An 18,698-nucleotide genomic window follows, 5' to 3' on the forward strand; every position below is an offset into this window, starting at 1 on the left:
TAAGCTTCAAAAGTGATAAATAATCAACCAATCAGCTCCTGACAGACATTTTTCAAATACAGTCTGAGATGGCAGGTAGGAGCTGATTGGCTGGCTGTTTATCACTCTCTATTTTATCAGTTTTGAAGCTTAGTGCATCTGGCCCTATATATTATAAGATCGTAAAAAGAATCTGATAATAAGAGCATTTAAACATTAATTGGAGTCATTTCACAATTATACAATAATTACATGTTAGCCAGTCCATAGGAAGCTAAAGCATTCTATTCTCGTGCCACAGATTGGCAGTGGTTTTCCCAAGTGAGGACCGAAGTATGTTCTTTAGTTTACAAAAGTTTGGTTTCACATCGGCCTCTGCGAGCCATCATCAGCCGAGTGATTCCACAACTACGATCTGAACCTGCCAATCAGCAGATTATTGATGATCTGTGATCAGTTCTTGTAACAGGCAAAACCTAGAAAATATGTGACTTGCTGATTACAATATTTTTTTGTATGGATTCAGAAACTAGAGGACTTCCAATAAGCCATTTTCCCCGATACCCCAAACCGGGCATCGAGAAAACAAGGAATTGCCCCGATACTCCGCTGATGTATTTGACCCTTTACCCTCCAGAAACTACAGAAAGCTGAATTATAAAATATGCTACTAATTATTAGCTACTTTGTATAGATATCCATCTATTCTATAGCACTTACTGAAGGTCAAACTACATGAAATGTTATACCGTACCTGGTAAGTGTCACCGGACATAGCAGTAGCTTCATCCCAGACAGCACTAATCTGGGCTTTAATGGCTTTGCCTGCAGCATTTAGAACTTTTAGTTTTGGCGAGTTTACGTAGACAGACACCACAGAGAAACGCTCTTGTTCAAAAGAGTTAAAAAGGACAAGGGACCTGTAAGGAATACATAAGTGTGACAGCAGTGACTGCAAAAGCAAGAGCGGTGCAATGAAAACGCTTTGCATAATGTACCAGTGGCTGATTTATTGAGAAGAACTCATATTTAAAGATTCTTCTATGGAATATAAAACATGTGCATTACATTTTACTGTAACTCATTACACACCGATAACCTAACCATTTGTTAAATACATAAATAGGTTAATAAAATATTTTCAGCCTACAAAGTGATATTTACTCCTATATACAGGATTACTATTAAAAAAAAAGTCAATGTTTTAGAGAAACCAACGTATTATTGATATAGTCAAATAATGTGCAAAAATATGTAGTATATGTCCACGTTTCAAATGTTATATGTTGGAGCCTTCCGTCACACAACAGATAGCAATATTATTTATTTATTTAGTAACAGTTTCTTATATAGCGCAGCATATTCCGTTGCGCTTTACAAAGGAGACGGTGATATAACAAACAGGGTATTTACAGACAGTCAAAAGGTAGGAGGGAAAAAAAAAAAGGGGGGAATGGCAGAGCGCTAATCTATATATAATTGAATCTGCTGCGGTCTCTGATAAGGGGACACCCCAGCCCCTTAGACACAGGTGCAAAGAAGAAAAAGGTTTCAGAGGCAGCGCTGATTCAAATAATCATTTAAAATTTATTATGGAACAATAAATACAATTATGTATTCAGATACCGGCCGGTACTTCAATTATATAAAATACACATTTAAATCACAGAATAAAAAGAAATAATAGCAATAATACGCAATACAGTTGGTTAGTGGCTTGCTGCAATGAATAATAGTAATCCACTCTTTTTCACTCCAGTTTTAGTAGATGTAATTTGTTAGTGAATAATGAACAATTAGCTCTCTCACAGCTTAGTCCAGATTAGTAAGTTATGGCATGCATGCTTTTATGGTTAGAATGGGTTAATTGGTAAGAAAACATGAAGGGAATGAATGGTGCTCAATTGAGCTATAACCTGCTCTCCTCCGATTCGGTCACTCAGTCAGTCTGTGGGGGGATTTTTGTATCCAGCTGTTGATTCCTTGCAGTAAATGCAAAACAGCTTCCAATATTGGGTCCACAGGTGGGGGTGCGATAGCGGAGGTAGGGAATATGCAGGAAGGCACAATGCAGAAAGGCACAATGAAGTAGCGGTCAGCGTCTGGTCTCCTTAACGCGTTTCTCGGCCTGTCACGCTCGGCCGCTTCATCAGAAGGACGTAGATGTAGTGCGCCCCCGTCGCTCAGATTTTATGGCGTTCAGGGCTTAGTGTGCGCTTGCGCTGTTTGGACTTCTCCAAGCCTCGTTTTCATTCAGACGCGCCAAGCGTCCATATTGCGTTCCATTCACGCTCACACCTCGTTTTCGCAAATGCGGAAGTGTTCGTTTGGTGAGCGCCTTTGAAAATCATATGTGTATTATTATACACTCACACCTCGTTTTCATATGAGGATTCACATTGATGGATTGGAAGTCACGTGTGCCACTTCTATTTTGTATAGAGAATATTCTATGCAGCATTTTAATTTTCAGTCCGTTTTTTTGTATATATATTGATTAAGCAGATGTATATATACATGAATTAAATAATTCGCAGATAGGAGTTTTTTTTTTTTTTTTTTTTTTTAAATATATATAGAATTGAAAGCACACTAACATGATCTCAAAGAAAAGATATATACATAGAAAAACCATGTATACACACACAAATTTACACTAATCTAACACAATAAAATAATTTAAAATCTTACTTTTATCATAGGAATGTCGCCATTGTTTGCTTTTACTTATTTATATATATTTATATTATTTTTATTATTAGATGATCACAATAATTGTCTTGATCATAATTAATTAATTTATTTTACGCAGAGTATAACAGTAATTAATATTCTTTCTAACATACTGTTATTAATAAACCAATTTATTATCAGTTTTAATAATTGTCAAAACACGACACATGGTGTGTCACACATATTGGGAAGAGAGATAATTTCAGATATATTCTGAATATTAGAAAAACAATACCAAAAATAAAAATGAAAATAAAAATAAAAATAGAAATAAAAATAATAATAATAATGATAATAAAAATAATAGTAAAAATTTAGATATAATGAAGATTTTTAGACTTTTTAGATTTTTTAGCTTATAAAAGACAGGTATTACAGGAGAGTGGGGTATATATAGTCATATCATATGAAACTTAATAGCAAATGCTTAGTATAATGTAGATAGATGTTCTTAATGTTAACATCAATTCTTGCATCATCTAGTAGGGAACAATGTACATGAATCGATAGGGTGAAGGAGTAAGGAGAAACGAAAAGATATGTTTGGCATGCCAAACCATGTATCACAGGGAGTTATACATACAGAGATTCTATACCTTAAATCATATATTATTAAGTTCTACACAGTCATTAAGACCCTTAGGAATTAATGTGGCTAATCTAAATATCCAGTACGCCTCCCTACGACACAGATTTCCAAACCTATCTCCTCCTCTTATTGTTTTCTTTATTTGTTCTATAGCTTTTATTTGTATTTTATTTACACAATTTTCTTGACAAGAGGAGATGTGTTTGGAAAGAGGGTGCTTACGGATACCTCCCAATATATTCCTTCTATGTTCGAGGTATCTAGTATGTAAGCTTCTCGTGGTACGCCCCACATACTGCAGTCCACACGCGCAGTCCATTACATAGACTACGAATGTGGATCTGCAGTTAAGATGTCCTTTAATTTTGAATTTTTCTTTGGTTTCATAGGACTCAAATTCGATACTCTTTTTATTTCCTGCTGTCTGGCATGTGTAACATTTATGGTTACCACATTTATGGTAACCTTCAGGTAATGGTGGGAGCCAGTTTTTTATATTAGGTTCTATAGACGGGGTTTTTGACATGGAGAAGTGGCTTGACACTAGTTTGGATTTCAAGTTTTCAGCTTTGCGGAAGATGACTTTTCCGCCTTGTTCTATTACATCCTTCAAAAGGTTGTCTTGCAATAGAATTTTACTGTTTCTATTTACAATTTTTTTAATCTCATAAGCAAAACTGTTATATTGTGTCACGAATGATACACTTCTCTCATTATTCTGATATTCTTCACGGGAGGAATTTTTTCTATTTTTACCAGTTTTTTTGTTTTCTCTATCTATTAATAAATTTTCTCTGTCTATCTGTTTCACCTCTTCATAGGCCTGATCTAACAACTGGTTGGGGTACCCTTGATCTTTAAATGAATTAATTAGCTCTTTGGCTTGTTTATGAAAGGCTTGTTCGGTCGAGCAATTACGTCTGATTCTTACCATTTGACTTTTAGGAATATTAGTTTTCCATTGTGTAGCGTGTGAACTTGTAAACTCTAAATATCTACTTTGGTCAACAGGTTTTATATAAGTTTCTGTGTCCAGCTTGTTTTCATTTTTATTGGCCGAGAGCGCTATATCCAGGAAATTAATTTGTGTGGGGTGGTGACTACAGGTGAATTTTAAACCATATGTGTTGAGATTCAAATTATCAAAGAAATTATTAAGTGAATTTAAATCCCCATCCCAAATTATAAACAAATCATCAATAAAACGTGCGTAGAGGACCAGGTTCGCGCCGAACCGCTCACACCAAACATGCTCCTCCTCGAAAGCACCCATGTAGAGGTTCGCAAAGCTCGGCGCGAACCTGGTCCCCATCGCCGTCCCCCGTGTCTGTAAATAATATTGTGCATTAAACAAAAAATAATTGTGCTCAAGAATAAAGTAAATTGCATTAATTATAAGCTCACGCAGAGGGTCGGAGATAGAGGTGTCTCTTTCCAAATATTTTTGTATGGTCTGTACACCCAGTTTATGGGGAATATTTGAATATAGTGCCTCTACGTCACATGTTACTAATGTATAGCGCTCATTCCATATTACTGTATTTATTAAATTCAAAAATTGTTGTGTATCTCTTATATATGACCTCAGACCCTCCACGTGACCCTGTAAATAATAATCAACAAAGGCGGATAAATTATTGGTGAGGGACCCAACACCTGAAATAATTGGTCTCCCAGGGGGTTTGTGCAGGGATTTGTGGATTTTAGGCAAAAAGTAAAACGTGGGTGTGACAGGGTGTGAATTATACAGAAAGTGAAAGGTATCTTTGGTAATAGCGCCCCCGGCCAGAGCTGAATCTAATAGATCACGCAGGGCTTTCTGATATAGGGCGGTGGGGTTGCCACTCAACAAACTGTAGAATTCGCTGTTATTTAGTTGTCTATACGACTCTTCTATATAGTCCACAGTGTCGAGTATAACAACCCCACCGCCCTTGTCAGCCTGCTTGATAATAATACTTTTATCTGCATATAGGCATTTTAGGGCCCTTCGTTCTCCTGAGTTTAAGTTATCTTTTGTACTTTGTTTGTCCGCCTTATCACATAATTTTTTAAATTGGTCTAAAGTTGTCCTATAAAAGCTTTCCACAAATGGACCTTTGTACTGTAAAGGGTAAAACTCTGATTGACATTTAAATTTTGATGTTCTTTTAGAATCGTATATTTTGATTTGTGTGTCTACCGAATCTTCTCCACTTATTTGTTCGTTCTCTAGAGATTCCAACATTTCTAGAGCTATTTTGTCATCCAGATCTAGCGTAATTGGGGTACCCTCAATCTTTTTTTGTTTCATGGTTTGTGTAGCAAAGAAACGTTTCCTGCTAAGAGTTCGTGTGTACCTATTAAGGTCTACAAAAAGTTTAAACAAATTCGGTTTAGATGAAGGTGCGAAGTTCAATCCTCTTTCTAAAAGTTTAATTTCATCTGTTGTCAATTTTTTTGAAGAGAGGTTGAAGATGCCCTTAATTTTTGGACTTATCTTATGCACTGGCTTTTTGTTGACCTGTTTTCCTCCCCTGCTGCCTCTTCTTCTCTTCTTATTCTTTTTAGAGAACCGATTAGGGGACCTATTTGGTGCGCCCCTAAAAAATCCTGGTTGGGGGATGCTGTCCACTCGTCATCTGTGTCTGTAGGTGCACTCTCTAATCTTCTGTTTCTAGTTATGTATTTATTATATGGAGACTGTGCATCTCTCAGTGGCTCGAATCTACTCCCATTTGTGTATTGAAAATCTCTATTCCTACCGTTTGACCTATTTTTTTGTTGTTGTTGTTGAGGTTTTTCTTTATACCTATTAGGTGTATAGTTTGTACTTTCTCTCCCTCTTTCGCCTCCAAATCTTACTTTTTTATCTGTTTCCCTATAGTTCTTTCTATATGTATTCCTTGTTCTATTATAATTTTCTGATGTTCTCATAGTGTTTCTGTTGTAACTATGTACCTCTCCTCTTTCATAGTCCTGTACATCTCTAGTTAATTTATTTTCCTTTCGGTATATAAGTTCATGTTCAAATTCCTTTATATTTTGGTTTACTTTCACATCTCTCTCCTTGTATTCTTGGGTCTTTTCAAAGGCTTTAAGTAATCCATATACCTTTTCTATCTCTCCTTGGAGTTCAGTTACCTTTTGCTCTCTGTATTTTATAAGGAGCTTCATAAGCCCTTTTGAGCAGTTATCTAGGATTGAATTCCACTCCCCAGTGAATTGGGAATCATCTTTGAATGTTGAGGACTTTAAAATCCTAAGACCCCGTGGGATCAGATCACCGTCCAAATACTTTTGTAGGGTGATCTGGTCCCACCAGTGTCTAGTCTCTGCGATACACAAATTCTCTAGTTTATTAAACAATCTATGCATGTCTGTACTATCATTATCCAAGGGCACCATTCCCTTGGTTTGGTTACCCTTTAAGTAGGAAGTTCTCCTTTCCATTCTCTCAGACATGCATAACAATGGCGACATCCTAAGAGATAGATTTGCAGCTCTTGCCTGGGGTAGTTTAGCCAAGGAACAAAAAAAAGGGGGGAATGGCAGAGCGCTAATCTATATATAATTGAATCTGCTGCTGTCTCTGATAAGGGGACACCCCAGCCCCTTAGACACAGGTGCAAAGAAGAAAAAGGTTTCAGAGGCAGCGCTGATTCAAATAATCATTTAAAATTTATTATGGAACAATAAATACAATTATGTATTCAGATACCGGCCGGTACTTCAATTATATAAAATACACATTTAAATCACAGAATAAAAAGAAATAATAGCAATAATACGCAATACAGTTGGTTAGTGGCTTGCTGCAATGAATAATAGTACTTATTTATATATATTTATATTATTTTTATTATTAGATGATCACAATAATTGTCTTGATCATAATTAATTAATTTATTTTACGCAGAGTATAACAGTAATTAATATTCTTTCTAACATACTGTTATTAATAAACCAATTTATTATCAGTTTTAATAATTGTCAAAACACGACACATGGTGTGTCACACATATTGGGAAGAGAGATAATTTCAGATATATTCTGAATATTAGAAAAACAATACCAAAAATAAAAATAAAAATAAAAATAAAAATAGAAATAAAAATAATAATAAAAATAATAATAATAATAATGATAATAAAAATAATAGTAAAAATTTAGATATAATGAAGATTTTTAGACTTTTTAGATTTTTGTGTCGTCGTGTCGTGTTTTGACAATTATTAAAACTGATAATAAATTGGTTTATTAATAACAGTATGTTAGAAAGAATATTAATTACTGTTATACTCTGCGTAAAATAAATTAATTAATTATGATCAAGACAATTATTGTGATCATCTAATAATAAAAATAATATAAATATATATAAATAAGTAAAAGCAAACAATGGCGACATTCCTATGATAAAAGTAAGATTTTAAATTATTTTATTGTGTTAGATTAGTGTAAATTTGTGTGTGTATACATGGTTTTTCTATGTATATATCTTTTCTTTGAGATCATGTTAGTGTGCTTTCAATTCTATATATATTTAAAAAAAAAAAAAAAAAAAAAAACTCCTATCTGCGAATTATTTAATTCATGTATATATACATCTGCTTAATCAATATATATACAAAAAAACGGACTGAAAATTAAAATGCTGCATAGAATATTCTCTATACAAAATAGAAGTGGCACACGTGACTTCCAATCCATCAATGTGAATCCTCATATGAAAACGAGGTGTGAGTGTATAATAATACACATATGATTTTCAAAGGCGCTCACCAAACGAACACTTCCGCATTTGCGAAAACGAGGTGTGAGCGTGAATGGAACGCAATATGGACGCTTGGCGCGTCTGAATGAAAACGAGGCTTGGAGAAGTCCAAACAGCGCAAGCGCACACTAAGCCCTGAACGCCATAAAATCTGAGCGACGGGGGCGCACTACATCTACGTCCTTCTGATGAAGCGGCCGAGCGTGACAGGCCGAGAAACGCGTTAAGGAGACCAGACGCTGACCGCTACTTCATTGTGCCTTTCTGCATTGTGCCTTCCTGCATATTCCCTACCTCCGCTATCGCACCCCCACCTGTGGACCCAATATTGGAAGCTGTTTTGCATTTACTGCAAGGAATCAACAGCTGGATACAAAAATCCCCCCACAGACTGACTGAGTGACCGAATCGGAGGAGAGCAGGTTATAGCTCAATTGAGCACCATTCATTCCCTTCATGTTTTCTTACCAATTAACCCATTCTAACCATAAAAGCATGCATGCCATAACTTACTAATCTGGACTAAGCTGTGAGAGAGCTAATTGTTCATTATTCACTAACAAATTACATCTACTAAAACTGGAGTGAAAAAGAGTGGATTACTATTATTCATTGCAGCAAGCCACTAACCAACTGTATTGCGTATTATTGCTATTATTTCTTTTTATTCTGTGATTTAAATGTGTATTTTATATAATTGAAGTACCGGCCGGTATCTGAATACATAATTGTATTTATTGTTCCATAATAAATTTTAAATGATTATTTGAATCAGCGCTGCCTCTGAAACCTTTTTCTTCTTTGCAAAAGGTAGGAGGGCCCTGCTTGGAAATTGATAAGCTTGTCTGAAGAGATGAGTTTTTAGGGAATGCTTATAGGTTTGGAGACTGGAGGAGAGTCTTATTGTGCTTGGGAGGGCATTCCACAGAGTGAATGCAGCCCGTAGAAAGTCCCGCAGTCGGGAATGGGAGCGAGTAATGAGTGTGGATGAGAGACGCAGATCTTGGGAGGAGCGTAGAGGTCGTGTTGTATGATATTTTGAGATGAGAAGATATGTATGTTGGTGTAGTTTGGTTTATGGCTTTGTGTGTAAAATAATTTTGTATCGAGTATGGTATAATACAGGTAACCAATGAAGTGACTGACAGACGATGAACATATGGCTAGGAAGATTAGCCTTGCAGCTGCATTCATGATATACTGTAGTGGTGAGAGTCTGTATTCGGGAAGGCCAATAAGAATACTATTGCAATAATCAATATGATAATGAATTTGTTCCAAACACATCTGAGCATGTCCTCGTCAAAAGCTGCTGTGAAACTTTGCTTCAGATTGTTTATACTGACAGGAAGTGGAGAAACAAGAAAACAAAAATCACAGCTGGGATGAAAAAGTTTATGACTGCAGCGGTTTGTGATGCCAGCATGAGTGCACATGGCTTCATGTAAGCAAAATGGCTGCTACGCCGGTAGTGAAAACAAACCCTGTTACTGTTGTACGGTGGCTTTTTAGAAGAGGATATGTGAAGCATCCCTATAGTTGAGTGATTGCTGCTATTTGGACCCAGCCTTAGAGAAAACATATTCTTCCACACTTGAACTGCTCCCACCACCTGCTTAATCGTCTGATCCTTGCTTTAACCTAATGGAACCTAATTGGAAGTCCATTGTCTGTTTCATCTATGGACAACTGTTCACTCGCAGTAGTGAGGACTCCCAAGTTGGCTAATTTCCATCATCTGCCTTTGAGTACAAAGTATAGGACTCCGCCAATCATAACACCATTGGATCAGTGCAGGTTATATGATTAATGTTTGGCGACTATCTAAACGGGGTCCAATCAGTCATTATATTGTTATTTTATATATATTGTTTTTTTAGTGTATTTTAATAAAAAAAAAAAAAAAATTTATTGATTCATTGCATATATCCATTAATTATTCAGCGCTGCTTTTTTCAATCTTCTTGTTTTTTTATGTGAAGCACCCACCTATAAGGCAAACTATCTACAACTGGAGCAAGTAATTTATGAACACTGGTTGTTTATGCAAAGGTTCTGGGGAGCCATCTATATCAGACACTTGTCCCATATCCATGAGATTTACATGTGCAGCTCCAAGTATAGGTCAACAAGGTAAAAGTTTTAATTATTTGATACTTAGCCAAAGAAACTTACAGACATATACTGCACTAGTATGGCCACTTGAAACAAAAGTTTCGAAAGCTACCTTCAGGGGTACCTTGCCCCCATCATCAGGTAACAATACACAAACACCACATAAACTTCTCACCTTATATTGTGTAGACAGTCCTCCCTTAGAGCCATCGGCGTCCTCCGGGTGGAAGTCTGCATCTGACGTAGGTCCGGTCTGGTGTTGCCAGGCTACCGCATCCCGGCGTCGGTCAAAGCCGCACTTCCAGTAAAGAGTTGCTAGGCAATCACGTCCTGGATTGTTCAATTGGGGTATGGGATGTATCTCGGGCGCACCAAGGGGAGCTGCTTATCAGGTAAACCTTAAAGTCTAACCTTAGAAAGACTTCTAGAGTAAAATACAATATGAAAAAAAGATGGTGAACCAAACTTAGCGCTTCCCTTGTGCCGACACCAGGAAAAATATAGATAAAGATGTAATACTTCCTTTTATGTGTATATGGTTTGCGTTGTCTAAAATTCCTCCGACATTGAATAGGCAATATTCCAATATGCGAATATGAAAGATAAAAAAAAACAACAATGTGTATATCTATGGAGATATCTTTTTTTCTCTCCTTTTAAAACAGTGATGTCTGAATAATAATTGCGCACCTCACTTACACATGTGAGATGCGTATATATATGTAACGGTATCTTTCCTTGAAAAATGGGTGGCGTACCCGTACTCACGATCTGTTGTAGTTTTCTCCTCTCATAAAGGTATCTTTGTGACTTCTTTTTGTAATAACATCATATTTATTTTCTTGTTACAAATATTTAAAAAGGCACACATATAAAAGGAGGATAAGGTGGGGTTCTGAGGTGACTATTGGTCCGCACACTTGAAATTCGATCCGGACAAACTTCAAGGTTTGAACCTATTAGGTACTTGTCAGCTCTTACCTTATATCCTTCCTTTAAAATAGTAAAAAGATAGTGACAGGCTCCTTAGATCGACATGTTTCGGGACATCAAGTCCCTTTTTCAAGATGGGCTCTGTCACTAATGAGAACTGCTTAAATAGCCTGTCCTTGCAGGACTTCCGGTTACGGAGCTTATACTTCCGGTGGGCAGTTATATATAAAAACATCGTAATAATAGGGATAAAACTAGCGTTAAATACATAGGGTAATATTGGTCATATATGTCCGTTTTGATATACTCCAACAGGAGTTACATGTCCGTTTTTCCGGTTTGTACGCTGTGTCTTCGTAATATAACAATCCCGGTCACATGGCCGGAAGTTCGGCTGTGATGCGTTGCGGAAGCGAGTGTCCCCTGCTTCTATGCGTTCCACTTGCCGGATGTGAGGTAGCGCTATTACAGATCATCGCTGATTCTCCCCAAAGGGAGTTCTGTCAAATAACGTTTGTTCTCCATTCGTTCTGTTATGTATATTTATCGTTCCTGACTTGAATATGCTCTTAAATAAATAAAAGAATTGTACATCATACATTTGAACTATTTATAATATTATTTGTATACTATAGTGTTTCATGTTTAAAAGAGGAAACCCAGTGCATAATAGGTGGTCAAGTGACAACTTGAATAGGGTGAGCATAATGGTGTGACAATATATAGAATATAGAAAAAATATAGAAAAAATATAGAAAAAATAAGAAGAAAACCATGAATAGGAATATGAGTGGAAAAAGGCGAAAAAAGGAGAAAAAGAAAAGAAAAATGAAGGAATAGAAGTGTAAAAATAAAAATAAAAGAAAAAATAAAAATAAAAATAAAAAACAAAAAACAAAAAACAAAAGAATAAATATAAATATAAAATAAAAAATAATAAAATAAAAATAAAAATAAAAATAAAAATAAAAATAAAAATAAAAATTAAAAAATTAAAAAATAATAACATAAATAAATAAAAAAAAAAAAAAAAAAAAAAAAAAATTGAAAATAAAATAGAAATAAAAATAAAAAAGTAAAAATAAATATAAATAAAAATAAATAAAAATAAAAATAAAAATAAAAATACAAATAAAAATACAAATAAAAATACAAATAAAAATAAAAATAAAATATAAAAATGAAAGATATGGAAATAAAAGGTAAAAACGGTATAAAGATGGATGATGGTGATAGAATTACAAGAACCACTTGAGCTCAAAGTCTTGATTGAGCCCGTATGGTGATAAAGTTTTAAGCTCATATATCATCTTCATCTCAGCTTTAGCTAGATTAGTTTCCACATTTCGATCTTTCCATGTAGGTATAATCTTCTTGATGCCCAAAAACCTTCGGATCTCTCTTGTAGAACATGCATGTGTATCTTTGAAATGGCTAGAAAGATGGTGGGTTTGCATCCCTTTTTTAATGTTCCTTAAGTGCTCCCCTATACGAGTTTTTAACGGCCTTGTTGTTCTGCCAATATAGAAAAGGCCGCAGGAGCATTCTATGGCGTATATTACATTGGAGGTCTGGCACGTGATGAAGTCTTGTATTTTCATCTCGACGTTATTTATAGAAATTGATGTAGTTTTGGAATCTGTGGATGAAATTTGTCTGCATCCTTGGCAAAGGCCGCAGCGATGAAAGCCTCTCGTTCTAACTGTTGGCTGGCGTTCTTCCGGGAGTGTGCTCTTAACCAGAAGATCCTTTAGATTACGTGATTTTCTATAAATAAAGTTAGGTTTGGAGGGGAGGAGTTCTTTTAAAACGGGGTCTTTTTGTAAAATGTACCAATTTCTTTTGAAAATTTTTTCTATTTTTTTGTGATTTTTGTCATATCTGGAAATAAAGGAAAATTGGAAGTCTTTCTTTTGGTTATTCTTTTTTTCTTCATTTCCTTTTCCTATTACGATCTCTTTTGGTTTAATTAGCGAAGATCTCTCCTTCCTTGTGATGACATCTATGGTGTTGTTAAGGGTTGACTCATTGTATCCTTTTTCCAGAAAGTTTTTCTTCATTTTGTTTACCTGAGAAATGTAATTTATGTCTTCGCTACAGTTTCGTCGTACTCTTAAAAATTGACTTTTGGGAATACTTTTTAACCAGGGACCGTAATGTTGGCTGTTAACTGGGATGTAGGTGTTGACATCAGTAGGTTTATTATAGATTTTAGTGTGAATTTTATTGTCATGAATGTAAATCGTCAAATCCAAGAAGTTGACCTCTTTGGGACTGATGTCAAAAGTGAACTTTATGTTTACTTTGTTGTCATTTAATATGGAGATAAAGTGCTGTAGTGCTTCCTCTTCTCCTTCCCATATAACAAGAACGTCATCTATGTAACGTTTCCATTTTATTAAGTTAATCTTTTCATTCTTGAAAATATATTCTTCTTCCCAGAACGCCATAAAAAGATTTGCGTAAGAAGGGGCGAATTTTGTGCCCATGGCCGTCCCTTTAATTTGTAAAAAGAATTTGCCCTCGAAATAAAAATAATTGTTATTTAAAATAAAAGAAATGGCCTCCTTTATAAAATCTTTTTTCTGTTGTGTGTATTGAGATTTTTCTAAAAAATGGGACACTGCTATTAGACCGTCCTCATGAGAAATACAGGTATACAATGACGTTACGTCTCCGGTGCCTAGGAACATTCCTGGACGCCATAGGGTACCTTCAAGTAGATTTAATACGTCCCCTGTATCCTTTAGATAGGCTGGATTTTTTATTACCAATGGCTGAAGGAGTCCATCTATAATCTCTGATAAATTTGACGTCAAGGAATTGGTGCCCGCAATTATAGGTCTCCCTGGGGGTTTGGATGCATCTTTATGCACTTTCGGAAGTGCATAAATTGTTGGTGTAATATGTTCCTCTATGTTAATAAAATCGTGTTCGGATTGGTCGATTCCTTTGGTGGCAATATGTTTATCCAAAAGTTTCTTGAAAGCTTCCTTGATCCTACTGGTGGGGTCCGAACTTAACTTTTTATATGTTTCCTTGTCGCCAAGTTGTCTTTGGATCTCTGAGATGTAGTCTTGTCTGTCCAAAATTGCGATGCCCCCCCCCTTATCGCAAGGTTTAATGACTATGGATTTATCTTCTTTTAAGTCCTTTATGGCATCCCTTTCCTTCTTGGTGAGATTCTGAGAGGTGGTTCTTTTCTTTTCTTTTTTGTTATTTGTTTCGACCTTTTCCATTTCTTCTATAACTATTTTGTTAAAAGTGTCGATGAAATTACCTTTAATATGTGCAGGGTAAAATTTTGATTTCTTCTTCTTCTTCATTGGGGCCATGTCCTTATTGTTTTCTTCGTTCCCTTGATCTACGTTTGGTTGTGTTTCTTGGGGTTTCTTTTCTTCTTTTTCTTTGAGGGCAAAAATTTTTTTTAGGGTAATTTTGCGTATAAACTTGTGTATGTCTACAAATTTCTCAAAGGACCCCGTGGAGGAAGTGGGTGCATATTTTAGACCTTTCTTCAGTAGGTTCTCTTCAACATCTGTTAGCCTCCTGTTGCTGAGGTTATAGATGCAATCCTTTCTCTCTTCTTCTTCTGAAAAGATTATACCTGCTTCAGATATGGGGGTTTTCTTTTTTGCTCTTATTTTGGTGCGTTTCCTTTTTTGATATTCTTTTTTTGATGTTTTTCCCCCTCTTGTTCCCCTTTTGGTTTTATGAGATTTGTTTACTTTATTTATCTTCTTTTTGGGCTGACAAAGTCTTCTGACAGTGTCCTCTTTCTCCCTCGGGATCTTCTCCTTTGTTCCAAAAAAGGTTGTTCCGTTCGGTTCCTTGAGATGTTTGTATCTTCTCTTGTTCTTTTTAACATTGACTGATCTGGTTTACGTGTAGTTGTTCTGGGGTGTCTCTCATCCTGTTCCCTGTATCTTAACGGGGATTGGTGAATATTTTTCTTATGACGTTTCATCATAGATTTTGGAGTTTCGTTGAATCTTATCTTCCTTGGTGAGATGCTTCTTGGTTTCATGCTTGTCCTCGAATATTGTGGAGGGGTTTGGGCGGTCTTATTTTCATGGTTCCTCCTTCCCCTATTCTCATAATGATATTCATGTTGAGGTCGTCTTTCTGGTCTTCTTTGGTTTGTGTGATGATTTCTCCATGTTGTTTCTTGGTGAGTTCTATGGTCGAAATCTTGATGGTTATTATTTCTAAAATGTTCTCTCCAGTTTGCACCTGGATGTCTTTGTTCTCTGTATGAGGGTGGATAATTGTTATGGTAGTTGTCATTATTGTATCTAGTGTGATATGGATTCCACCTTCTTCGATTCTGATGTTGATTTTGGTTGTAATTATTCCATCGATGGATACCGTATGGGTGTCTTTCTCTTCTCCCTTCATCCTCTCGGTATTTAGGTACAGATGGATGTCTATACTGGTAGTGATCTTCTTCTCTTTTCCTTTCTCTATATTTTTGAGGTGTTATGTCCTCAGGTGTCATAGGTTTTTCTTGAATTTCATATACATCTGGTCTGATCTTCTTATATTTCTTTTTGTTTTTCTGTGTGTGTTCTTGATGTTTCTTTTTTTTATTATCATAATTTTGATTGGAGAGGTTGTCATATCCTCCTTCTTTGTAAAAATTGTAGTCTCTTTTCAGTTTCTTCTGTTTTTTACGTGTTAGAAAGTTGGTGTTCTTTTCTATACGTTTGATAATTTCTATCTCCAAAAGTTCGAACATAGGTAATTTTTCAAATGGTTTTATAAGTTTTTGAAGAATGTTGATCCGTTCTTCTACTTCTTTTAATTTTTTTCTGCGTTCCTTTAATATGAGTTCCATTAAGGAGAAGGAGCATGTATTTAATATCATGTTCCATTCTGTCCGGAATTCTTCAGAATTTTCTTGGAAGGATGGAGATTTTTTTAGGCGGAGGCCTTTAGGTATAATCTGTTCGGCTTGATATTTTTCCATGGTGGCTACCTCCCACCACAGTTTGTTTTCTTTTATAAGCCAATCTCCAAGTTTATGCATAGCCATCTCTAGGCTGTCATCCGTGAGTTCCGGTGTCTTTTCTTTGGACTCAAATTTGAATGCTTCAATTGTTTTTTCCATTCTTCTGTCCCGGTGTCCGAACATGGTGCTGCTACAAGAACTTCCCAAATAAGGTTATAAGCACTTTATCTCCATATTAAATGACAACAAAGTAAACATAAAGTTCACTTTTGACATCAGTCCCAAAGAGGTCAACTTCTTGGATTTGACGATTTACATTCATGACAATAAAATTCACACTAAAATCTATAATAAACCTACTGATGTCAACACCTACATCCCAGTTAACAGCCAACATTACGGTCCCTGGTTAAAAAGTATTCCCAAAAGTCAATTTTTAAGAGTACGACGAAACTGTAGCGAAGACATAAATTACATTTCTCAGGTAAACAAAATGAAGAAAAACTTTCTGGAAAAAGGATACAATGAGTCAACCCTTAACAACACCATAGATGTCATCACAAGGAAGGAGAGATCTTCGCTAATTAAACCAAAAGAGATCGTAATAGGAAAAGGAAATGAAGAAAAAAAGAATAACCAAAAGAAAGACTTCCAATTTTCCTTTATTTCCAGATATGACAAAAATCACAAAAAAATAGAAAAAATTTTCAAAAGAAATTGGTACATTTTACAAAAAGACCCCGTTTTAAAAGAACTCCTCCCCTCCAAACCTAACTTTATTTATAGAAAATCACGTAATCTAAAGGATCTTCTGGTTAAGAGCACACTCCCGGAAGAACGCCAGCCAACAGTTAGAACGAGAGGCTTTCATCGCTGCGGCCTTTGCCAAGGATGCAGACAAATTTCATCCACAGATTCCAAAACTACATCAATTTCTATAAATAACGTCGAGATGAAAATACAAGACTTCATCACGTGCCAGACCTCCAATGTAATATACGCCATAGAATGCTCCTGCGGCCTTTTCTATATTGGCAGAACAACAAGGCCGTTAAAAACTCGTATAGGGGAGCACTTAAGGAACATTAAAAAAGGGATGCAAACCCACCATCTTTCTAGCCATTTCAAAGATACACATGCATGTTCTACAAGAGAGATCCGAAGGTTTTTGGGCATCAAGAAGATTATACCTACATGGAAAGATCGAAATGTGGAAACTAATCTAGCTAAAGCTGAGATGAAGATGATATATGAGCTTAAAACTTTATCACCATACGGGCTCAATCAAGACTTTGAGCTCAAGTGGTTCTTGTAATTCTATCACCATCATCCATCTTTATACCGTTTTTACCTTTTATTTCCATATCTTTCATTTTTATATTTTATTTTTATTTTTATTTTTATTTTTATTTGTATTTTTATTTTTATTTTTATTTGTATTTTTATTTGTATTTTTATTTGTATTTTTATTTTTATTTTTATTTTTATTTTTATTTTTATTTTTATTTTTATTTATATTTATATTTATTTTTACTTTTTTATTTTTATTTCTATTTTATTTTCTATTTTTTTTTTTTTTTTTTTTTTTTTTTTTATTTATTTATGTTATTTTTTAATTTTTTAATTTTTATTTTTATTTTTATTTTTATTTTTATTTTTATTTTTATTTTATTATTTTTTATTTTATATTTATATTTATTCTTTTGTTTTTTGTTTTTTGTTTTTTATTTTTATTTTTATTTTTTCTTTTATTTTTATTTTTACACTTCTATTCCTTCATTTTTCTTTTCTTTTTCTCCTTTTTTCGCCTTTTTCCACTCATATTCCTATTCATGGTTTTCTTCTTATTTTTTCTATATTTTTTCTATATTTTTTCTATATTCTATATATTGTCACACCATTATGCTCACCCTATTCAAGTTGTCACTTGACCACCTATTATGCACTGGGTTTCCTCTTTTAAACATGAAACACTATAGTATACAAATAATATTATAAATAGTTCAAATGTATGATGTACAATTCTTTTATTTATTTAAGAGCATATTCAAGTCAGGAACGATAAATATACATAACAGAACGAATGAAGAACAAACGTTATTTGACAGAACTCCCTTTGGGGAGAATCAGCGATGATCTGTAATAGCGCTACCTCACATCCGGCAAGTGGAACGCATAGAAGCAGGGGACACTCGCTTCCGCAACGCATCACAGCCGAACTTCCGGCCATGTGACCGGGATTGTTATATTACGAAGACACAGCGTACAAACCGGAAAAACGGACATGTAACTCCTGTTGGAGTATATCAAAACGGACATATATGACCAATATTACCCTATGTATTTAACGCTAGTTTTATCCCTATTATTACGATGTTTTTATATATAACTGCCCACCGGAAGTATAAGCTCCGTAACCGGAAGTCCTGCAAGGACAGGCTATTTAAGCAGTTCTCATTAGTGACAGAGCCCATCTTGAAAAAGGGACTTGATGTCCCGAAACATGTCGATCTAAGGAGCCTGTCACTATCTTTTTACTATTTTAAAGGAAGGATATAAGGTAAGAGCTGACAAGTACCTAATAGGTTCAAACCTTGAAGTTTGTCCGGATCGAATTTCAAGTGTGCGGACCAATAGTCACC

General features: G+C 35.1%; 1 protein-coding gene across 1 annotated transcript in view; it reads right to left on the reverse strand.

Annotated features, from left to right (window-relative positions):
* MAN2A1 (mannosidase alpha class 2A member 1) overlaps positions 1-18,698 on the reverse strand; it is a 151,543-nt gene that overhangs the window by 40,597 nt on the left and 92,248 nt on the right. Inside the window, exon 13 of the mRNA XM_083151681.1 lies at positions 734-899. Within this exon, the coding sequence (XP_083007807.1) occupies positions 734-899 (166 nt within the window). The remainder of the gene's footprint in view (positions 1-733; positions 900-18,698) is intronic.

Source organism: Crinia signifera, chromosome 1, assembly GCF_055691185.1.
Source record: "Crinia signifera chromosome 1, ASM5569118v1, whole genome shotgun sequence".
NCBI classification, from domain to species: Eukaryota; Metazoa; Chordata; class Amphibia; order Anura; family Myobatrachidae; genus Crinia; species Crinia signifera.